The sequence below is a fragment of the Erinaceus europaeus genome, chromosome 20, assembly GCF_950295315.1.
Source record: "Erinaceus europaeus chromosome 20, mEriEur2.1, whole genome shotgun sequence".
Taxonomy (NCBI): domain Eukaryota; kingdom Metazoa; phylum Chordata; class Mammalia; order Eulipotyphla; family Erinaceidae; genus Erinaceus; species Erinaceus europaeus.
Window position 1 is genome coordinate 12,244,860 of NC_080181.1, and position 16,641 is coordinate 12,261,500.

Below are 16,641 nucleotides of genomic sequence, written 5' to 3' on the forward strand. Positions count from 1 at the left end.
AGGGTGGGGGGTAGAGGGAGGGTGGGAGGGGATAGGTAGGGGGTGGGAGGGGATAGGTAGGGGGTGGGAGGGGATAGGTAGGGGGTGGGAGGGGATAGGTAGGGGGTGGGTGGGGATAGGTAGGGGGTGGGTGGTAGAGGGAGGGTGGGAGGGATAGGTAGGGGGTGGGAGGGGATAGTTATGGGGTGGGGGGTAGAGGGAGGGTGGGAGGGGATAGCTAGGAGGTGGGAGGCGATAGGGGGTTGGGGTAGCGGGAGGGTGGGAGGGGATAGGTAGGATGTGGGGGGTAGAGGGAGGGTGGGAGGGGATAGGTAGGGCGTGGGAGGGGATAGGTAGGGGTGGGAGGGGATAGGTAGGGGTGGGAGGGGATAGGTAGGGGGTGGGAGGGGTTAGGTAGGGGGTGGGAGGGGTTAGGTAGGGGGTGGGAGGGGTTAGGTAGGGGGTGGGAGGGGTTAGGTAGGGGGTGGGAGGGGATAGGGAGGGGATGGGAGGGGATAGGTAGGGGGTGGGAGGGGATAGGTAGGGGGTGGGGGGTAGAGGGAGGGTGGGAGGGGATAGGTAGGGGCTCGGGGATATGTAGGGGGTGGGAGGGGATATGTAGGGGGTGGGAGGGGATAAATAGGGGGTGGGAGGGGATAGGTAGGGGATGGTGGGTAGAGGGAGTGTGGGAGGGGATAGGTAGGGGGTGTGAGGGGATAGGTAGGGGGTGTGAGGGGATAGGTAGGGTGTGGGAGGGGATAGGTAGAGGGAGGGTGGGAGGGGATAGGTGGGGGGTGGGAGGCGATAGGTGGGGGGTGGGAGGGGATAGGTGTTGGGTGGGACGGGATAGGTGGGGGTGGGAGGGGATAGGTGGGGGGTGGGAGGGGATAGTTGGGTGGGAGGGGATAGGTAGGGGGTGGGGGGTAGAGGGAGGGTGGGATGGGATAGGTAGTGGATGGGGGGGTAGAGGGAGTGTGGGAGGGGATAGGTAGCGGGTGGGGGGGATAGGTAGGGGGTGGGAGGGGATAGGTAGGGGTGGGAGGGGATAGGTAAGGGTGGGAGGGGATAGTTAGGGGGTGGGGTGTAGAGTGGTGTGGGAGGGGATAGGTAGGGGGTGGGGGGTAGAGGGAGGGTAGGGGGTAGAGGGAGGGTGGGAGGGGATAGGCAGGGGGTGGGATGGGATAGGTAGGTGGTGGGAGGGGATAGTTAGGGGGTGGGGGTAGGGGGAGGGTGGGAGGGGATAGGTAGGGGGTGGGAGGCGAAAGGTGGGGGGTGGGAAGGGATAGGTGGGGGGTGGGAGGGGATAGTTAGGGGGTGGGGTGTAGAGGGAGGGTGGGAGGGGATAGGTAGGGGGTGGGAGGGGATAGGTAGGGGGTGGGGGGTAGAGGGAGGGTGGGAGGGGATAGGTAGGTGGTGGGAGTGGATAGGTAGGGGTGGGAGGGGATAGGTAGGGGTGGGAGGGGATAGGTAGGGGGTGGGAGGGGATAGGTAGGTGGTGGGAGGGGATAGGTAGGGGTGGGAGGGGATAGGTAGGGGGTGGGAGGGGATAGGTAGGGGGTGGGAGGGGATAGGTAGGGGGTGGGGGGTAGAGGGAGGGTTTGAGGGGATAGGTATGAGGTGGGAGGGGATAGGTAGGTGGTGGGGGGTAGAGGGAGGGTGGGAGGGTATAGGTAGGATGTGGGAGGGGATAGGTAGGGGGTGGGGGGTAGAGGGAGGGTGGGAGGGGATAGGTGTGGGGTGGGAGGGGATAGGTAGGGGATGGGAGGGGATAGGTAGGGGATAGGTAGGGGTGGGAGGGGATAGGTAGGGGGTGGTAGGGGATAGGTAGGGGGTGGGAGGGGATAGGTAGGGGGTGGGAGGGGATAGGTAGGGGGTGGGAGGGGATAGGTAGGGGGTGGGTGGGGATAGGTAGGGGGTGTGTGGTAGAGGGAGGGTGGGAGGGATAGGTAGGGGGTGGGAGGGGATAGTTATGGGGTGGGGGGGTAGAGGGAGGGTGGGAGGGGATAGCTAGGAGGTGGGAGGCGATAGGGGGTTGGGGTAGAGGGAGGGTGGGAGGGGATAGGTAGGATGTGGGGGGTAGAGGGAGGGTGGGAGGGGATGGGTGGGAGGGGATAGGTAGGGGGTGGGAGGGGATAGGTAGGGGGTGGGAGGGGATAGGTAGGGGTGGGAGGGGATAGGTAGGGGGTGGGAGGGGATAGGTAGGGGGTGGGAGGGGATAGGTAGGGGGTGTGGGAGGGGATAGGTAGGGGGTGGGGGGTAGAGGGAGGGTGGGAGGGGATAGGGAGGGGATGGGAGGGGATATGTAGGGGGTGGGAGGGGATAAATAGTGGGTGGGAGGGGATAGGTAGGGGATGGTGGGTAGAGGGAGTGTGGGAGGGGATAGGTAGGGGGAGTGAGGGGCGATAGGTGGGGTGTGGGAGGGGATAGGTGTTGGGTGGGACGGGATAGGTGGGGGTGGGAGGGGATAGGTGGGGGGTGGGAGGGGATAGTTGGGTGGGAGGGGATAGGTAGGGGTGGGAGGGGATAGTTGGGTGGGAGGGGATAGGTAGGGGGTGGGGGGTAGAGGGAGGGTGGGAGGGGATAGGTAGGTGGTGGGAGTGGATAGGTAGGTGGTGGGAGGGGATAGGTAGGGGTGGGAGGGGATAGGTAGGGGGTGGGAGGGGATAGGTAGGGGGTGGGGGTAGAGGGAGGGTGGGGGGTAGAGGGAGGGTGGGAGGGGATAGGTAGGGGGTGGGAGGGGATAGGTAGGGGGTGGGAGGGGATAGGTAGGGGGTGGGAGGGGATAGGTAGGGGGTGGGTGGGGATAGGTAGGGGGTGGGTGGTAGAGGGAGGGTGGGAGGGATAGGTAGGGGGTGGGAGGGGATAGTTATGGGGTGGGGGGTAGAGGGAGGGTGGGAGGGGATAGCTAGGAGGTGGGAGGCGATAGGGGGTTGGGGTAGAGGGAGGGTGGGAGGGGATAGGTAGGATGTGGGGGGTAGAGGGAGGGTGGGAGGGGATAGGTAGGGCGTGGGAGGGGATAGGTAGGGGTGGGAGGGGATAGGTAGGGGTGGGAGGGGATAGGTAGGGGGTGGGAGGGGTTAGGTAGGGGGTGGGAGGGGTTAGGTAGGGGGTGGGAGGGGTTAGGTAGGGGGTGGGAGGGGTTAGGTAGGGGGTGGGAGGGGATAGGGAGGGGATGGGAGGGGATAGGTAGGGGGTGGGAGGGGATAGGTAGGGGGTGGGGGGTAGAGGGAGGGTGGGAGGGGATAGGTAGGGGCTCGGGGATATGTAGGGGGTGGGAGGGGATATGTAGGGGGTGGGAGGGGATAAATAGGGGGTGGGAGGGGATAGGTAGGGGATGGTGGGTAGAGGGAGTGTGGGAGGGGATAGGTAGGGGGTGTGAGGGGATAGGTAGGGGGTGTGAGGGGATAGGTAGGGGGTGGGAGGGGATAGGTAGAGGGAGGGTGGGAGGGGATAGGTGGGGGGTGGGAGGCGATAGGTGGGGGGTGGGAGGGGATAGGTGTTGGGTGGGACGGGATAGGTGGGGGTGGGAGGGGATAGGTGGGGGGTGGGAGGGGATAGGTGGGGGGTGGGAGGGGATAGTTGGGTGGGAGGGGATAGGTAGGGGGTGGGGGGTAGAGGGAGGGTGGGAGGGGATAGGTAGGGGCTCGGGGATAGGTAGGGGGTGGGAGGGGATAAGTAGGGGGTGGGAGGGGATAGGTAGGTGGTGGGAGGGGAAAAGAAGGGTGGGAGGTGATAGGTGGGGGTGGGAGGGATAGGTAGGGGTGGGAGGGGATAGGTAGGGGTGGGAGGGGATAGGTAGGAGTGGGAGGGGATAGATAGGTGGTGGGAGGGGATAGGTAGGTGGGTAGAGGGAGGGTGGGAGGGGATAGGTAGCGGGTGGGAGGGGATAGGTAGGTGGTGGGAGGGGATAGGTAGGAGGTGGGTGGGGATTGGTAGGGGGTGGGTGGGGATCCGTAGGGGGTGGGAGGTGATAGGGGGGTAGATGGAGGGTGGGAGGGGATAGGTAGGGGGTGGGAGGGATAGGGGTGGGAGGGGATAGGTAGGGGGTGGGAGGGATAGGGGTGGGAGGGGATAGGTAGGGGTGGGAGGGATAGGGGTGGGAGGGGATAGGTAGGAGTGGGAGCGGATAGGTAGGGGTGGAAGGGGATAGTTAGGGGGTGGGAGGGGATAGGAAGGGGTAGGAGGGGATAGGAAGAGGTGGGAGGGAGGGTAGGAGGGGATAGGAAGGGGTGGGAGGGAGGGTGGGAAGGGATAGGTAGGGGGTGGTAGGGATAGGGGTGGGAGGGGATAGGTAGGAGTGGGAGGGGATAGGTAGGGGGTGGTAGGGGATAGGTAGGGGGGTAGAGGGAGGGTGGGAGGGGATAGGTAGGGGGTGGGAGGGATAGGGGTGGGAGGGGATAGGTAGGGGGTGGGAGGGGATAGGTAGGAGTGGGAGCGGATAGGTAGGGGTGGAAGGGGATAGTTAGGGGGTGGGAGGGGATAGGAAGGGGTGGGAGGGAGGGTGGGAAGGGATAGGTAGGGGGTGGGAGGGGATAGGTAGGGGGTGGTAGGGGATAGGTAGGTGGTGGGAGGGGATAGGAGGAGGTAAGAGGGGATAGGAGGTGGGAGGGGTAGACAGTGGTGGGAGGGGATAGGTAGGGGGTGGGGGGTAGAGAGAGGGATGGAGGGGATAGGTAGGAGAGGATAGGTAGGGGTGGGAGGGAATAGGTGGGGGGTGGGAGGGGATAGGTAGGGGTGTTAGGGGATAGGTAGGGGTGTTAGGGGATAGGTAGGGGTGTTAGGGGATAGGTAGGGGGTGGGAGGGGATAGGTAGGGGTGTTAGGGATAGGTAGGGGTGTTAGGGGATAGGTAGGGGGTGTTAGGGGACAGGTAGGGTGGGAGCTGATAGCTAGTGTGTGGCTGGTGAAGTAGGTGTGGGGTGGACATGGTGAGGCTGGTTGAGGTAGGGATGGTCTGAGAGGAAAGCTGTGTGGTGGGGATAGGTGGAGGTTGGAGGGCTTGTAGGGCTGGGTAGAGATGGGCCATTAGACCCTGGAATCAGGGTGTTGCTGTGTTAGGCGCCGTTTGGCATGGAGGTGGTGGGTGGCTGAGGTGTCGCAGGGTGTGTGCGGCCAGAGCAGGTGGGGGGTCTGGGGCTGAGTGCCTCTGGGCGGGGACTGAGGCCCAGCAGGGGAGAGAGAGGGTGAGGTAGGTGGCACCTGGGGTGGGGGCTGCAGGGGTCTCGTGTGTGGGGGAATATGGTGGGAGTTGGCCGAGGGTCATGGGGATGCGAGTGTGGAGGGCTGGGGTGGGAGGGAGGCCAAGGCGGCTGTGGGAGAGGAGAGGAGAGGAGAGGAGAGGAGAGGAGAGGAGAGGAGAGGGGCCTTGGGGGGGTTTGCTGTGGATTGGGTGGGTAGAGGTGGTGAGCGTGGTCCTCAGGCAGGGTGAGCGTGAGGGTGGGGAGGGCTCTGTGCAGGGCGGGGCAGGAGGGTTGGAGGAGTGAAGGCAGAAAGCAAGTGACACCCCGCCACCTGCCCTGGAGGCGAGTCCTGCTCTGGCCCGCATTCTCTATTCCCTATTCCACTCTCTGTTCAGCCCTTGGTGACCCCAGGGCTCAGCGCTGAGGGGTCATCAGCTGGGCCGAGTCCTTCAGGAGCCCTGGGTTCCAGCGCTCAGCACCAGGGCGGCCTGCCTCCAGGGGGGTGCTGTGTTCTCCGCCTTCCCTCTCGCCCCCTCCCTCCCCACAGGCCCTGGAGGATGGCAGTGAAGGGGCGGGCGAGGCGGGCTGTGGGAGGACGCACTTACCGGGGGCCGGGGCGTGGAACAGCAGCGTGGCAGGGTCCCCGCACAGCTGGCCGCCCAGCAGGCAGCGCGCCCGCACCGTGAAGGTGTAGTTGTGGCCGGGCTGCAGGGCCGAGACCTTGAAGAAGGTGTCTGTGGTGGTGCCCAGGGCGGCCGAGGTGTTCAGGGCTCCGTCCAGCACGTGCACCTCGTAGCCCTGTGTGTGGGGGCGCACCCAGCTCAGCGGGGCGTCAGGCGCCAAGAGCAGGCGGGAGGGGAGCCCGCGGCAGGGACGCCAGTCTGTCTCCCAGGCGTCTTTTGGGGACTTGGCGCGGGTGCGGCGTCTCTGTCCGTCCCTCTGTCTCTGTCTCTGTAGCTGTCTTTGTCTCTGGCCCAGAGCAGCCCCACAGCTGGGCCCTTTCTTCTGGCTCCCTCCCTGCCCTCCCTGTCTCCAGTCACCAAGCATCAGGGGTACTTACCCGGCTTTCATTAAACTGCTTTTCCTTCAAGGCTAGACTTTTCCAGAACAGAAGGACGTGGTCGTTTTCTGTGATGACCTTTAAGGCGTGAGGCGCCGACAGTGGGACTGTGACACAAGACCAACAAGGGGCAGTCAGGGCGTGGCATGGACCCTCGACCTTGTTGTTTGTTTCTAGCCACCAGCTTATCCCTGGGGCTCAGTGAGGGCAGCCCTGAATCCACTGCTCCCAGTGGCTATTTTTTCCTTTTTTTTTTTTTTCCTATTTTGTCTGATAGGACAGAGATATTGCAAGAGGAGGGGAGATACAGAGAGACACCTGCAGACCTGCTTCACCACTTGTGAAGCATCCCCTCTGCAGGACGGAACTGGGCTCGAACCCAGGTCCTTGCACATGGTGCTATGTAATCTTAACCGGTGTGCCACTGCTGGCCCCAAACCTCTGCATTTTGTCAGGGGACTGGATCGCACAGATCCTGCAGGGCCAGCCCGCCGGTGAGGCAGGGTGCAGGCCCACAGTCTGGTCAGAGCCAGCAGTTGGCGGTCGCTCTCCTCTCCCTCAAGGGTCAGTGACAGAATGTGGGGGGTCCGGGGGGTACACCCGTCAGTTCACAAGGTCCCAAGTCCCCGGCCCCCACCTGCAGTGCTGAAGCAGGGCTGCAGATGTCTCTTTGAGTTTCTCTCTCTATCCAATATGTAACCAAATAAACATTAAAAAAAAGAGTTTGACAGTGACTAGCATCCTTGGACTCCAGGAGAGCCCAGGACAAGCAGGGGTGGGGAGGGGGGGCGGTGCAGAGAGGAACGCTGGGTTCTAGCCACAGGACAGGGAGGGTTGTGCCCCAGAGCTGAAGAGCACCAGACAGCAGCATATCTGGGCGCACACACGCCCACTCAAGGTCCTGGGTTCAAAGCTCGGCTCCCCACCTGCAGGGGGCACACTTCACACACGGTGAGGCAGGGCTGCGGGTGTCTTCTCTGTCTCCCCTCCCCTCCTAGTTTCTCTCTGTCTCTAGAATAAATAAAATAAAAGTAATGATAACCCCACATGCAGGAGAGTCATTTCATGGGCGGTGAAGCAGGTCTGCAGGTGTCTATCTTTCTCTCCTCCTCTCTGTCTTCCCCTCCTCTCTCCATTTCTCTCTGTCCTATCCAACAATGACAACAACAATAATAATAACTACAACAATAAAACAACAAGGGCAACAAAAGGGAATAAATAAATAAATTAAATTAAATTTAAAAAAAAAGTAATGATAATAAATGAGGGCTGGGGAGACAACATCATGCTAATGCGAAAAACTCTGATGCCTGAGGCTCTGAGGTCCCAGGTTCAATCCCCTGTATCACTGTAAGCCAGAACCGAGCAGCGCTCTAGGAGGAAAAAAAAAAATAGAAGAAAGAAGGAAAGAAAAAAGCTGGGGGTGGGGCAGTGGTGGCACATCTGGTTAAGCACATGCATTACCATCTGCAAGGACCCAGGTTCAAACCCCCACCCCATCCCTTTGTACAGGGGGGAAGTTTCATAAACGGTGAAGCAGGACTGCAGGTTGGTCTCCCTCTCTCTCTCCCTCTCCCCTCCCACCCCCTACCTCTCCCTCCCCCTCTCCCTCCCCCCCTCTCTCCATATATATATATATATATCTTAATATATCTTAATATACAAACTTTGATAAAACAGAAATTAAGAGGGAGAGAGAGCTAGAGAGACAGAGACAGCCCTGCTTTACTACTCGTGTGAAGTTTGCCCCCTGCCGGTGGGGACCAGGGGCTTGAACCTGGATCCTTGCACTTTGAAATATGTACATTTAACCAGGTGCATCACCACCTGACCCCTTCTCTCTCCTCTCTCAATTTCTCCGTCTCTCTGCACAAAATGAATGGTAAAATAACCGACTCAGAGACTGTGGTGTCGAGGCCTACACCAGTCCTCGGCGCCCCGGCTACCACACGGCCAGCGCAGCCGCAAGGGCCCGCCGCACGCACCGGTGCTGATCTTGACGCTGCAGTCCTTGCTCATGTTGCCCAGCTGCACGAGGACATGGTAGCGGCCCCCTGGCTCCAGCCTGCCGAGCGTGTGCTCCACCGTGCTGTTCCGGGAACGCACCTTGTAGCTGCGGTCACTCCTCCTCACCAGGTCTCTCACGGCCACGGCGTACAGCTGGCACAGGGAGGGACCCTCAGGGCGGGCGGACACTGGCCCCCAAATGGGCGGCACTCCGTCCCACATTCTACTGCCCGGCTGGCTCTGAGGCCCGTCCATCCCCTGGGACTCTCACCCCAGACCGCACGGAGGAGCTCTGCCCACAGGCCCAGGATTCTGCCTGTCCCTGCCTGCCCTCCCCACTCCAGGCTGCCTGGGGCCGGCTCCCCTCACCAGGTCCTGGTCAGGGTTGTCATATGGGGCCTCCCACTTGATGACGGCCCAGGTCTGGCCCACGCGGACGGCGTGCAGACGGCGGGGAGGCAGGCGGTTGTCGGGGATCATCTTCACCACCACGTAGTCAGAGGACGGCCCCAGGTAGGGCTCCACCACCCGGACCTGAAACAGAAGCCCGCCTGGCTCAGCCTGTCCCGCTCCTCAAACACCAGCAGAACAGTGGTGCAGGGACACACGGAAGGAAGGGACACACAGCCAGTGAGGAAGACCCCCGCCCACCCGCCTGTGTCCTCTGCAATCCTAATGTGCAGGGCTCGTTCTAGAAACATCCCTGCACACAGACGGCCACACGCCTGTGGACAGACGCACGCCCTGGGAGCAAGTGCAGCCTGTTTTCCTTAGACTAGTTTGTACAGGTGAGAAAACACTACACCTGGGGCCAGGTGGTGGCGCACCTGGTTAAGCGCACAGAGTCTTGCAAAGATCAGGGTTCGAGTCCCTGGCTCCCCACCTGCAGGGGGTGGGGTCTCTTCACAAGCAGTGAGGCAGGTCTGCAGGGGTCTATCTTTCTCTCTCCCTCTCAATTTTCTCCTTTCTCAATTTCTCTCTGTCCTATCCAATAAAATGGAAAATTGGCCACCAGGAGCAGTGGATTTGTAGTGCAGACACCCAGCCCCGGCAATAACCCTGGAGACAGGAAGGAAGGGAGGAAGGAAGGGAGGAAGGGAGGAAGCTACACCAGCTCTATGCTTCTCCTTTCTTTCTTTCACTTGGTAAAGCAGCTAAGAGACATTTCCCCACCACGAGGGCTGTCCCATCTGCTTGGTGGGCTGGCCTGGACTCCACTGCCAGGATGAGGATCGACTGTCTCCTCCCACCCACCTCGTCCCACAGGGCACAGTACAGAGCAGAAGCAACAAGGAGAAAAAGCTGTTATTCCTGTCACCCACTGCCAACTTCTCCTCTCTCCCTCTCCCTCGCACCAGATCACTGTTCGGCTCTGTCCCTGGTGCCAGGCCCACAGCTAGCATGTTCTGCTTGCGAGTCCTGTGTGCCACCACTGCACGGTGCCCTCAACCCACCATGGCAGCTCCTCCGTCCTCCACCATGAGCTGCAGGTGGCCGAGGCCGTCGGCCGTGTGCGCAGGGAAGCCTGGAGGCCGTGCACAGGAGGGGCTCTGCCTCCTCGACACAGGGTCCCGGCACGTGTGTCCCGGCTCCCCGGCCCTGGGCGCTGAGCCAGGATCCCAGGCACGAAGCCGCCCCCTCACAGCAGAGACCCCTCCAGCCGGGGAGACTCACCAGGAACAAATACTGCTCGTCCCTGCCGACCAGGACCGTTGTGTCGTGGAGAGAAGTGGTCCCGCTCTGGGGATTCTGGTAGAGATCCAGAAAGGACGTGGCGTAGAAGATGCCGTAAACCTGGGAGAGGGGAGAACGGGGAAGGATGTCCACCCGGCAGCCGGGACGGCCCCCGAAACCCCCGAGTGCAGACAACGGGAAGCACCGGACACGTGTCAGAGGCCTGGCTCCGCGTGGACCCCGCCAGCACTTGCAGGGCAGGAGCAGAGGTCACATACCGCGGACAGCTCCTCAGACACGCCACCATGTGCAAGGACCCGGTTCAAGCCCCGGGGCCCTCAGCAGGAAGCAGTGAAGCAGGTGCTTCAGGTCTCTGTTTCTCTCCCACCTCCCCCTCCCCTTTCAGTTTCTCTCTGTCCTATCAAAAGGCCACCAGAAGCAAGGGGCTGGAGTGCAGGCACTGAGTGATAACCCTGCGCATAGAAAGGAAGGAGGGGGACTGGGCAGTGGAGCAGCAGGTTAAGCGCATGAGGTGCAAAGCGCAAGGACTGGTAAGGATCCTGGTTCGAGCCCCTGGTTCCCCACCTGCAGGGGAGTCACTTCACAGGCGGTGAAGCAGCTCTGCAGGTGTCTGTCTTTCTCTCCCCCACTCTGGTCTTCCCCTCCTCTTTCCATTTCTCTCTGTCCTATCCAACAACGATGACATCAGCAATAACAACAACAACAATAAACAACACAGGCAACAAAAGGGAAAAAAATGGTCTCAATAAGGAGTGGATTTGTGGTGCAGGCACCGAGCCCCAGCAATAACCCTGGAGGCAAAAAAAAAAAAAAGGAAGGAAGGGAGGGAGGGAGGGAGGGGGGAGGGAGGAAGGAAAGTAGGTGGGGGGGGCTGGGCGGTGGTGCACCCAGTAAGTGCACATAGTACTAAGTCCAAGGATCTGGGTTCGAGCCCCTGACTCCCCACCTGCAGGGGCGACACTTCACAAGCAGTGAAATGGGACTGCAAGTGCCTGTCTTTCTTGCTCCCTTTCTGTCTCCCCCTCCTCTGCTTCTCTCTGTCCTGCCCAATAAATGGAAAACAATGGCCGCCAGGAGCAGTGGCTTCACAGTCCTGCAGAGCCCCAGGAAGAACCCTGGAGGCATTTAAAAAAAACAGAAGGAAGGAAGCTCATCGGAGAAAAAGAGATACCAGCACAGGGAGCCTGGACAAGCTGGGCCAGCACAGAGGGCGCTCTCTCAGCGGGCGGGGCGGGGGGCTAGGAGCTTGGGGTCGGGGCGGACATGCTGCGCCCAGCTCCTCCTGAGGAAGCTGCACCTCGGCAGCCACACAACCCCATTCCGGCCAATGAGGCAGAAGCTGCAGCAGCGCCGGCCGGGAGAGGCTCAGCTAGAGGGCGAGGGGCTGGGCGCGCAGGCCGCTGCCAGTGACTTCAGGCCCAGGGTGTGGGGAGGGTCGGCGTGTGCCCGAGGGGCTGGGCAGAGGCGCGCCCAGCAAGCGCACGGGTCGGGTCACCATCTGCTAAGACCCAGGTTCGAGCCCCACCCCTCACCTGCAGGGAGGACACTTCAGAAGCAGTGAAGCAGGTCTGCAGATGTCTCTCTCTCTCTCTCTCTCACTCTTTCTCTGTCTCCCTCTCCCCTCTCAATTCCTCTCTGTACTGTCAAATAAAATAAAGAATAAAGGAACAAAGGAAGGAAGGAAGGAGGGAAAAGAAAGGAGAGGAAAAGAAGGCGGCCTTGGGAAGGCTCAAAACGAAGCACAAAGGAATCTGACTGCAGCGGGTCAGAACGCACAGGGAAAGGCCAGGAAAAGTCTGGGTCCTGGTGCAGCAGGGACTGGAATGAATGGGGAGCCCCTGTGGGGGCAGGGCGGAGAGGGCAGCCTGTGTGCGGTCACCGTGACACCCAGAAACCGGGCCTGGCCGTGGGGTGGGGGCGCCCCCAGAGGACCCCAGCACTGAGAGGTGACCGGCAGGGACCTGGGGAGAGGCGGAAGGGAGGGGGGCAGGGGGCACCGGCCGGCCTGGCTTCAGGGAGCCCATCTGGCGGGCGGTGGCCGCGCCATCCACTCCGACTCACCACGCTCCTGGGGCCCGTCCAGGTGCACTCCACTGTGGTCTGGTTGACGGCCTTGGCTTTGAGGCTGGGGGCGGGTGGGCGGATGCCCCTGGTCAGCACGTGCTCAAAGGCCAGCGGGCTGTCCCCCAAGTCGGTCCTGGCCCAGGCAGAGATCTCGTAGGCTGTGTGAGCAGTGAGGTTGCCGACTGTGAAGACAGGGGCCGGACATGCCAGCGGACGTTGAGGCGATGCCATCGTAACTGGTGGGGCTTGAGTGTTTATTTCATCATGCAAACCATGGGGTGGGGGACCGGTGATAGCACCCACCAGGCACAAGCGGTGTCGGGAATCAAACCCGGAGCCTCAGGCAGGCAAGGCCTGGGTTCCAGCAGCTGAGCTATTTCCTGGTCTCCAGTCCTGATTATGTGTGTCATGTGACATTCACTTCAGTGAGTCTCACACAGGTAGCCAGGTTCTCACACTTTGCAGACTCAGTCACTGTTCTTTGTTAGTGACTGGGACTAGTAATAAGCACAGTGGGCCTGGATAATTTCTTTTTCCTTTTTTTTTTTTTTTTTACTCTGGCCTCCAGGGTTATTCCTGGGGCTAGGTGCCTCCACCAGGAATCCACTGCTCCTGGAGGCTATTTTTTCCCCTTTTGTTGCCCTTGTTGTTTTATTGTTGCTGTGGTTATTATTGTTGTTGTTACTGATGTCGTTGTTGTTGGATAGAACAGAGAGAAATGGAGAGGGGAGGGGAAGACAGAGAGGGGGAGAGAAAGACAGACACCTTCAAACCTGCTTCACCGCCTATGAAGCAACGCCCCTGCAGGTGGGGAGCCAGGGGGCTCGAACCGGGATCCTTTCGCAGGTCCTTGCACTTTGCACCACATGCACTTAACCCGCTGTGCTACCGCCCGACTCCTGGAAGTGTAATTTCTTATTTATTTATTTCTTATTAGAGACAGAGAGAAACTGAGAGGGGAGAGGGAGACAGAGAGGAAGAGAGACAGAGAGACACCTGCAGACCTGCTTCAGCATCTGTGAAGCGAACCTGGATCCTTATGCCGGTCCTTGTGCTCTCTTTGCAATCTTGTTAGTCATGACTAAATCACTAATAGAGAAGGAAAGCGAAGGGAAAAAGAAAGCTGTGGGCCGTGATGCTGCCTCAGTGCCTTCTGGGAGAATTCCTAGTCTCTGGGCCTCGGTTTCTCTTATGTCACATGAGCACGGCCACGCCTGGTGCCTGGCTGAAGGCCTGAGCACAGTGGGTGCTGTGCTGTTTTCACGGCCAAGCCCCCAGCTGCCTCAGCCAGCCCTCACCACCGCCGTCACCAGCACCACAGGACAGCTGGAGGAGCGATGCCGGACTGGGACTGAAGGCATCTGCAAACAGGCTGGGAGGCGCACGGGACGCGCTCTGGCCATCCTCAGGGCTCACAGGCGCCTCTGCCTGAAGGTGCTGTCTCAGCACCACCCAACCTGCTCTGCCCACCTCCAGATCCTGCCATGGAGCCTCACTGTGCGCACAGACGCTGTGTTAATGGGTGGGGAGTGGGGGAGAGAGAGGGAGTGGGGGAGAGAGAGGGAGGGCAGAGAGAGGGAGGGGGAGAGAGAGAGGGAGGGGGAGAGAGGGAGACAGAACTCACCAATGCTTCCCAGAAACCCACCTCTCCAGAGCCCTATCCCTAGAAAAAGAAACTGGCTGGGAGTGTGAATCCACCTGCCGATGTCCATGTCCAGCAGAGAAGCCGTTACAGAAGCCAGGGGCCCCACCTTCTCCCCATAAAGAATTTTGGTCCATCCTCCCAAAGGGGTAGAGGACAAGGGAAGCAAATCAGAGGGCTCTGTACCCCCAGCCCACTAGATCCCAAAGTGCTTGTCACCAGGAACCTCGTTTTTATACCAGCAATGAAAGGAAAAGCAAATCTGGAATCACCAGAGGAAGCCAGGCCAAGCATGATGTCACTTATTTGAGAGAGAAGAGGAAAAAAGGAAAGACACTTGGAAGCAGTAACAGGTGTAGGGCTGACGCGGAAAGGAAGTGAAGGCGGGATCATCTGGAAACATGGGGAATATGTGTATATGCATGTGTATATGTATGTGTATACGTACACACGCACACACGCACACGCACACACACACATGCAGTTATAAAGTCAGCCCACATCAGTGGCCTTGGGAGAACTACTGTAGTTTCCAGTGCAGGGGATGGGACCCAGAACTCTGGTGGCGGGAACTGTGTGAAATTATACACCTATTATCTTATAACTTTATAAATCAATATTAAATCACTAGTCATTTTTTAACTAAAGAAAGAGGGAGATTGCGTAAGCCGGCAAATATGACCAGAGCACTGCTCAGCTCTGGCTGCTGGTGGTGCTAGGGACTGAACCTGAGACTTGGGAAGCTCAGGCATGAAGGGCTGTTGCAGAACCATTATGCTGTGCCCCAGGCCTCTGAGTCCGTGACAGACCCCCAGCTATGCGCCTGACCCGCTGCTTCCTCTGACTACAGAAGGTGTGAGCCCAGGCGACCAGGCCAGGTTCTCTTCCTTCTGGAACCCAGGGATCACCGGTTAAGGCTTCGTCCGGCTCCTGGCTTTTCTCCCTTTGAGCCTCCAGCTGCCATCACAAGCCCAGGCCGGAAAGAACCACCTGGGTCCCTCTTGTGGAGTGAGAAGGCGCCTACAGCTTCCTCAGTGCACAAGAAGCCGCCCCACCAGCTGCCACCCAGCCGCCACCCAGCAGCCACCCGGCCGTTACCTCTGTGAGACAACACTCTCCCCCGGAAGGTCAGTGTTCTCTTCTCTTGCTTGTGGGTGTCAAAAGCCCAGAAGAGGTTCACCACGTAACCGCTGACCTGCCGAGAAGCAAGGGCAGGCCACACGGTCAGCACAGCAGCCGGGCCCCTCCTCACAGGGACAGGCTGTCTCTGCTGGGCTTGCGCTAGTCCTGTCTGGACTGTCACTCTGTCTAGCTCCACTCTGCCCACTTACGGACACACACCTGAGCGTCCTCTAATCCCAAGCAAAGAGTCAGTGGACTGAAGTGCAATGCAGACTGGAAGGACAAGCAAAACCTTAATAACAAAGGCAGGAAGGAGCAGAGTGGGCCGCTCAGCGGGCTGTGGCCTTAACGAGGACAGAGTACTGCTCCGGGGTCTCCTGCGGGCAAGGCCGGGAGGCAGTGGCCACGTCTCCCGGACACAGGGCCAAACTCAAGCTCGTGCCAGGAGACACAGGGTCCTGAGTCCTGAGCTTGGAGAAGGATCTGCTGTGCCGGCCTCCATATGTGGGACGGCGAACACAGCTCAGATGTCTTTAGGGGTGGGGCAGTGGCACACCTGCTAGGAAGCCCAAGTCGCCATGCACAAGGGCCCAGGGTTCAAGACCCCCGGCCTCTACCTGCAGAGGGAGCTTCATCAGGAGGCAGGGCTGCAGGTGTCTGTCTGTCTGTCTCCCCTCTCAAATTCTGTCTCTATCCAAAATAAATAAAATAAACCGAAATATTTTAAACACTGAATGTTGTCAGGGCTGCAGGTGTCTGTCTGTCTGTCTGTCTGTCTCCCCTCTCAAATTCTGTCTCTATCTGAAACAAATAAAATAAACCGAAATATTTTAAACACTGAATGTTGTCAGGGCTGCAGGTGTCTGTCTGTCTGTCTCCCCTCTCAAATTCTGTCTCTATCCGAAATAAATAAAATAAACCAAAATATTTTAAACACTGAATGTTGTCAAGAGCAAAGACTGCTGGATCATCTCCACCTGTGACCACCCCATGCACCTGCTATCTCTGTGGTTCAGCCAAGAATGCAGGACTCTGAGGCCCAGCCTCAGCCAGGCAGGGGTACGAGGACAGCGACCACCAGGCTGGTGCCCCTGCCCCCACCCGAGATGCCACACTGGGGAGAGCGGGGCAGGAAGGAGGGGACACTGGGTAGGCAGAGTGGGCCTCTTTCCCGAGAGCCCCCTCCACTGTGGGAGCCTCGGCACTAGCTGGAGCACAGGGAAACCCAATAAGGCTGAAAATTACAGGGCTCTTTATCTGCTGCATAGCTGTGAGCCATTTAATTATAAGATTAAAAAAAAAAAGCACCGGGGCTGAGGCAGGATAATTGCACGTGGAGACGCCCAGTGCTCTTCACCGGGGAGACGCATACCTCCTAAGGGGAGGTCCTGGTCCGGTCGGCTCCCAGCTCCCCGTGCCCCCCTACCCCGCAGCCCAGCACCAAAGCCGCCCGCCACCAGCCAGCTTCACCTTCACGTCGCTCCCCATGGTCAGCGTGAAGCTCAGGGAACTCTCGTCATAGCCATCGATGTGGATGTCCGGAGGTGGGATGGCTGCAGGGGTGAGGAGGGAAACGGAGGCGTGAGACCCGGGCATGGCAGGGAGTGCACAGCCGGGGGTGGGGGGGCAGAGGGCCTGGCCTAGCCACGCGGCCCATCTCTCCCCACCCAGCAGACGGGCCCCGCTTCCCGGCAGGCTCATAAGCGCCCGGGCTTGGTGGGGCGTCCTGGCCGTTTGGGCTGACAGGAGCCCTCCTCATATATCCTCCCAAAGCCGGGTTTCTGACAGGAAGCTCAGGGTGGCACTGAGCCCACCTCTGCCTGTGCTGGCGAGGGTCAGGACGAACTCAGGCCGCGAGTGACTAAAGTCCCCTTGGGGTCCGGGAGGAAGGGG

The 16,641-nt window shown here is 60.0% G+C and overlaps 1 protein-coding gene across 1 annotated transcript in view; it reads right to left on the minus strand.

The window, feature by feature from the left end:
• Positions 1 to 16,641, minus strand: part of SORL1 (sortilin related receptor 1) — a 219,383-nt gene that overhangs the window by 7,518 nt on the left and 195,224 nt on the right. Inside the window, exons 40-47 of the mRNA XM_060179854.1 lie at positions 16,219 to 16,301; positions 14,725 to 14,821; positions 11,982 to 12,166; positions 9,900 to 10,019; positions 8,595 to 8,759; positions 8,204 to 8,378; positions 6,219 to 6,325; positions 5,764 to 5,956 (exon numbers count right to left, since the gene is read on the minus strand). Coding sequence (XP_060035837.1) covers positions 5,764 to 5,956; positions 6,219 to 6,325; positions 8,204 to 8,378; positions 8,595 to 8,759; positions 9,900 to 10,019; positions 11,982 to 12,166; positions 14,725 to 14,821; positions 16,219 to 16,301 — 1,125 coding nt within the window. The remainder of the gene's footprint in view (positions 1 to 5,763; positions 5,957 to 6,218; positions 6,326 to 8,203; positions 8,379 to 8,594; positions 8,760 to 9,899; positions 10,020 to 11,981; positions 12,167 to 14,724; positions 14,822 to 16,218; positions 16,302 to 16,641) is intronic.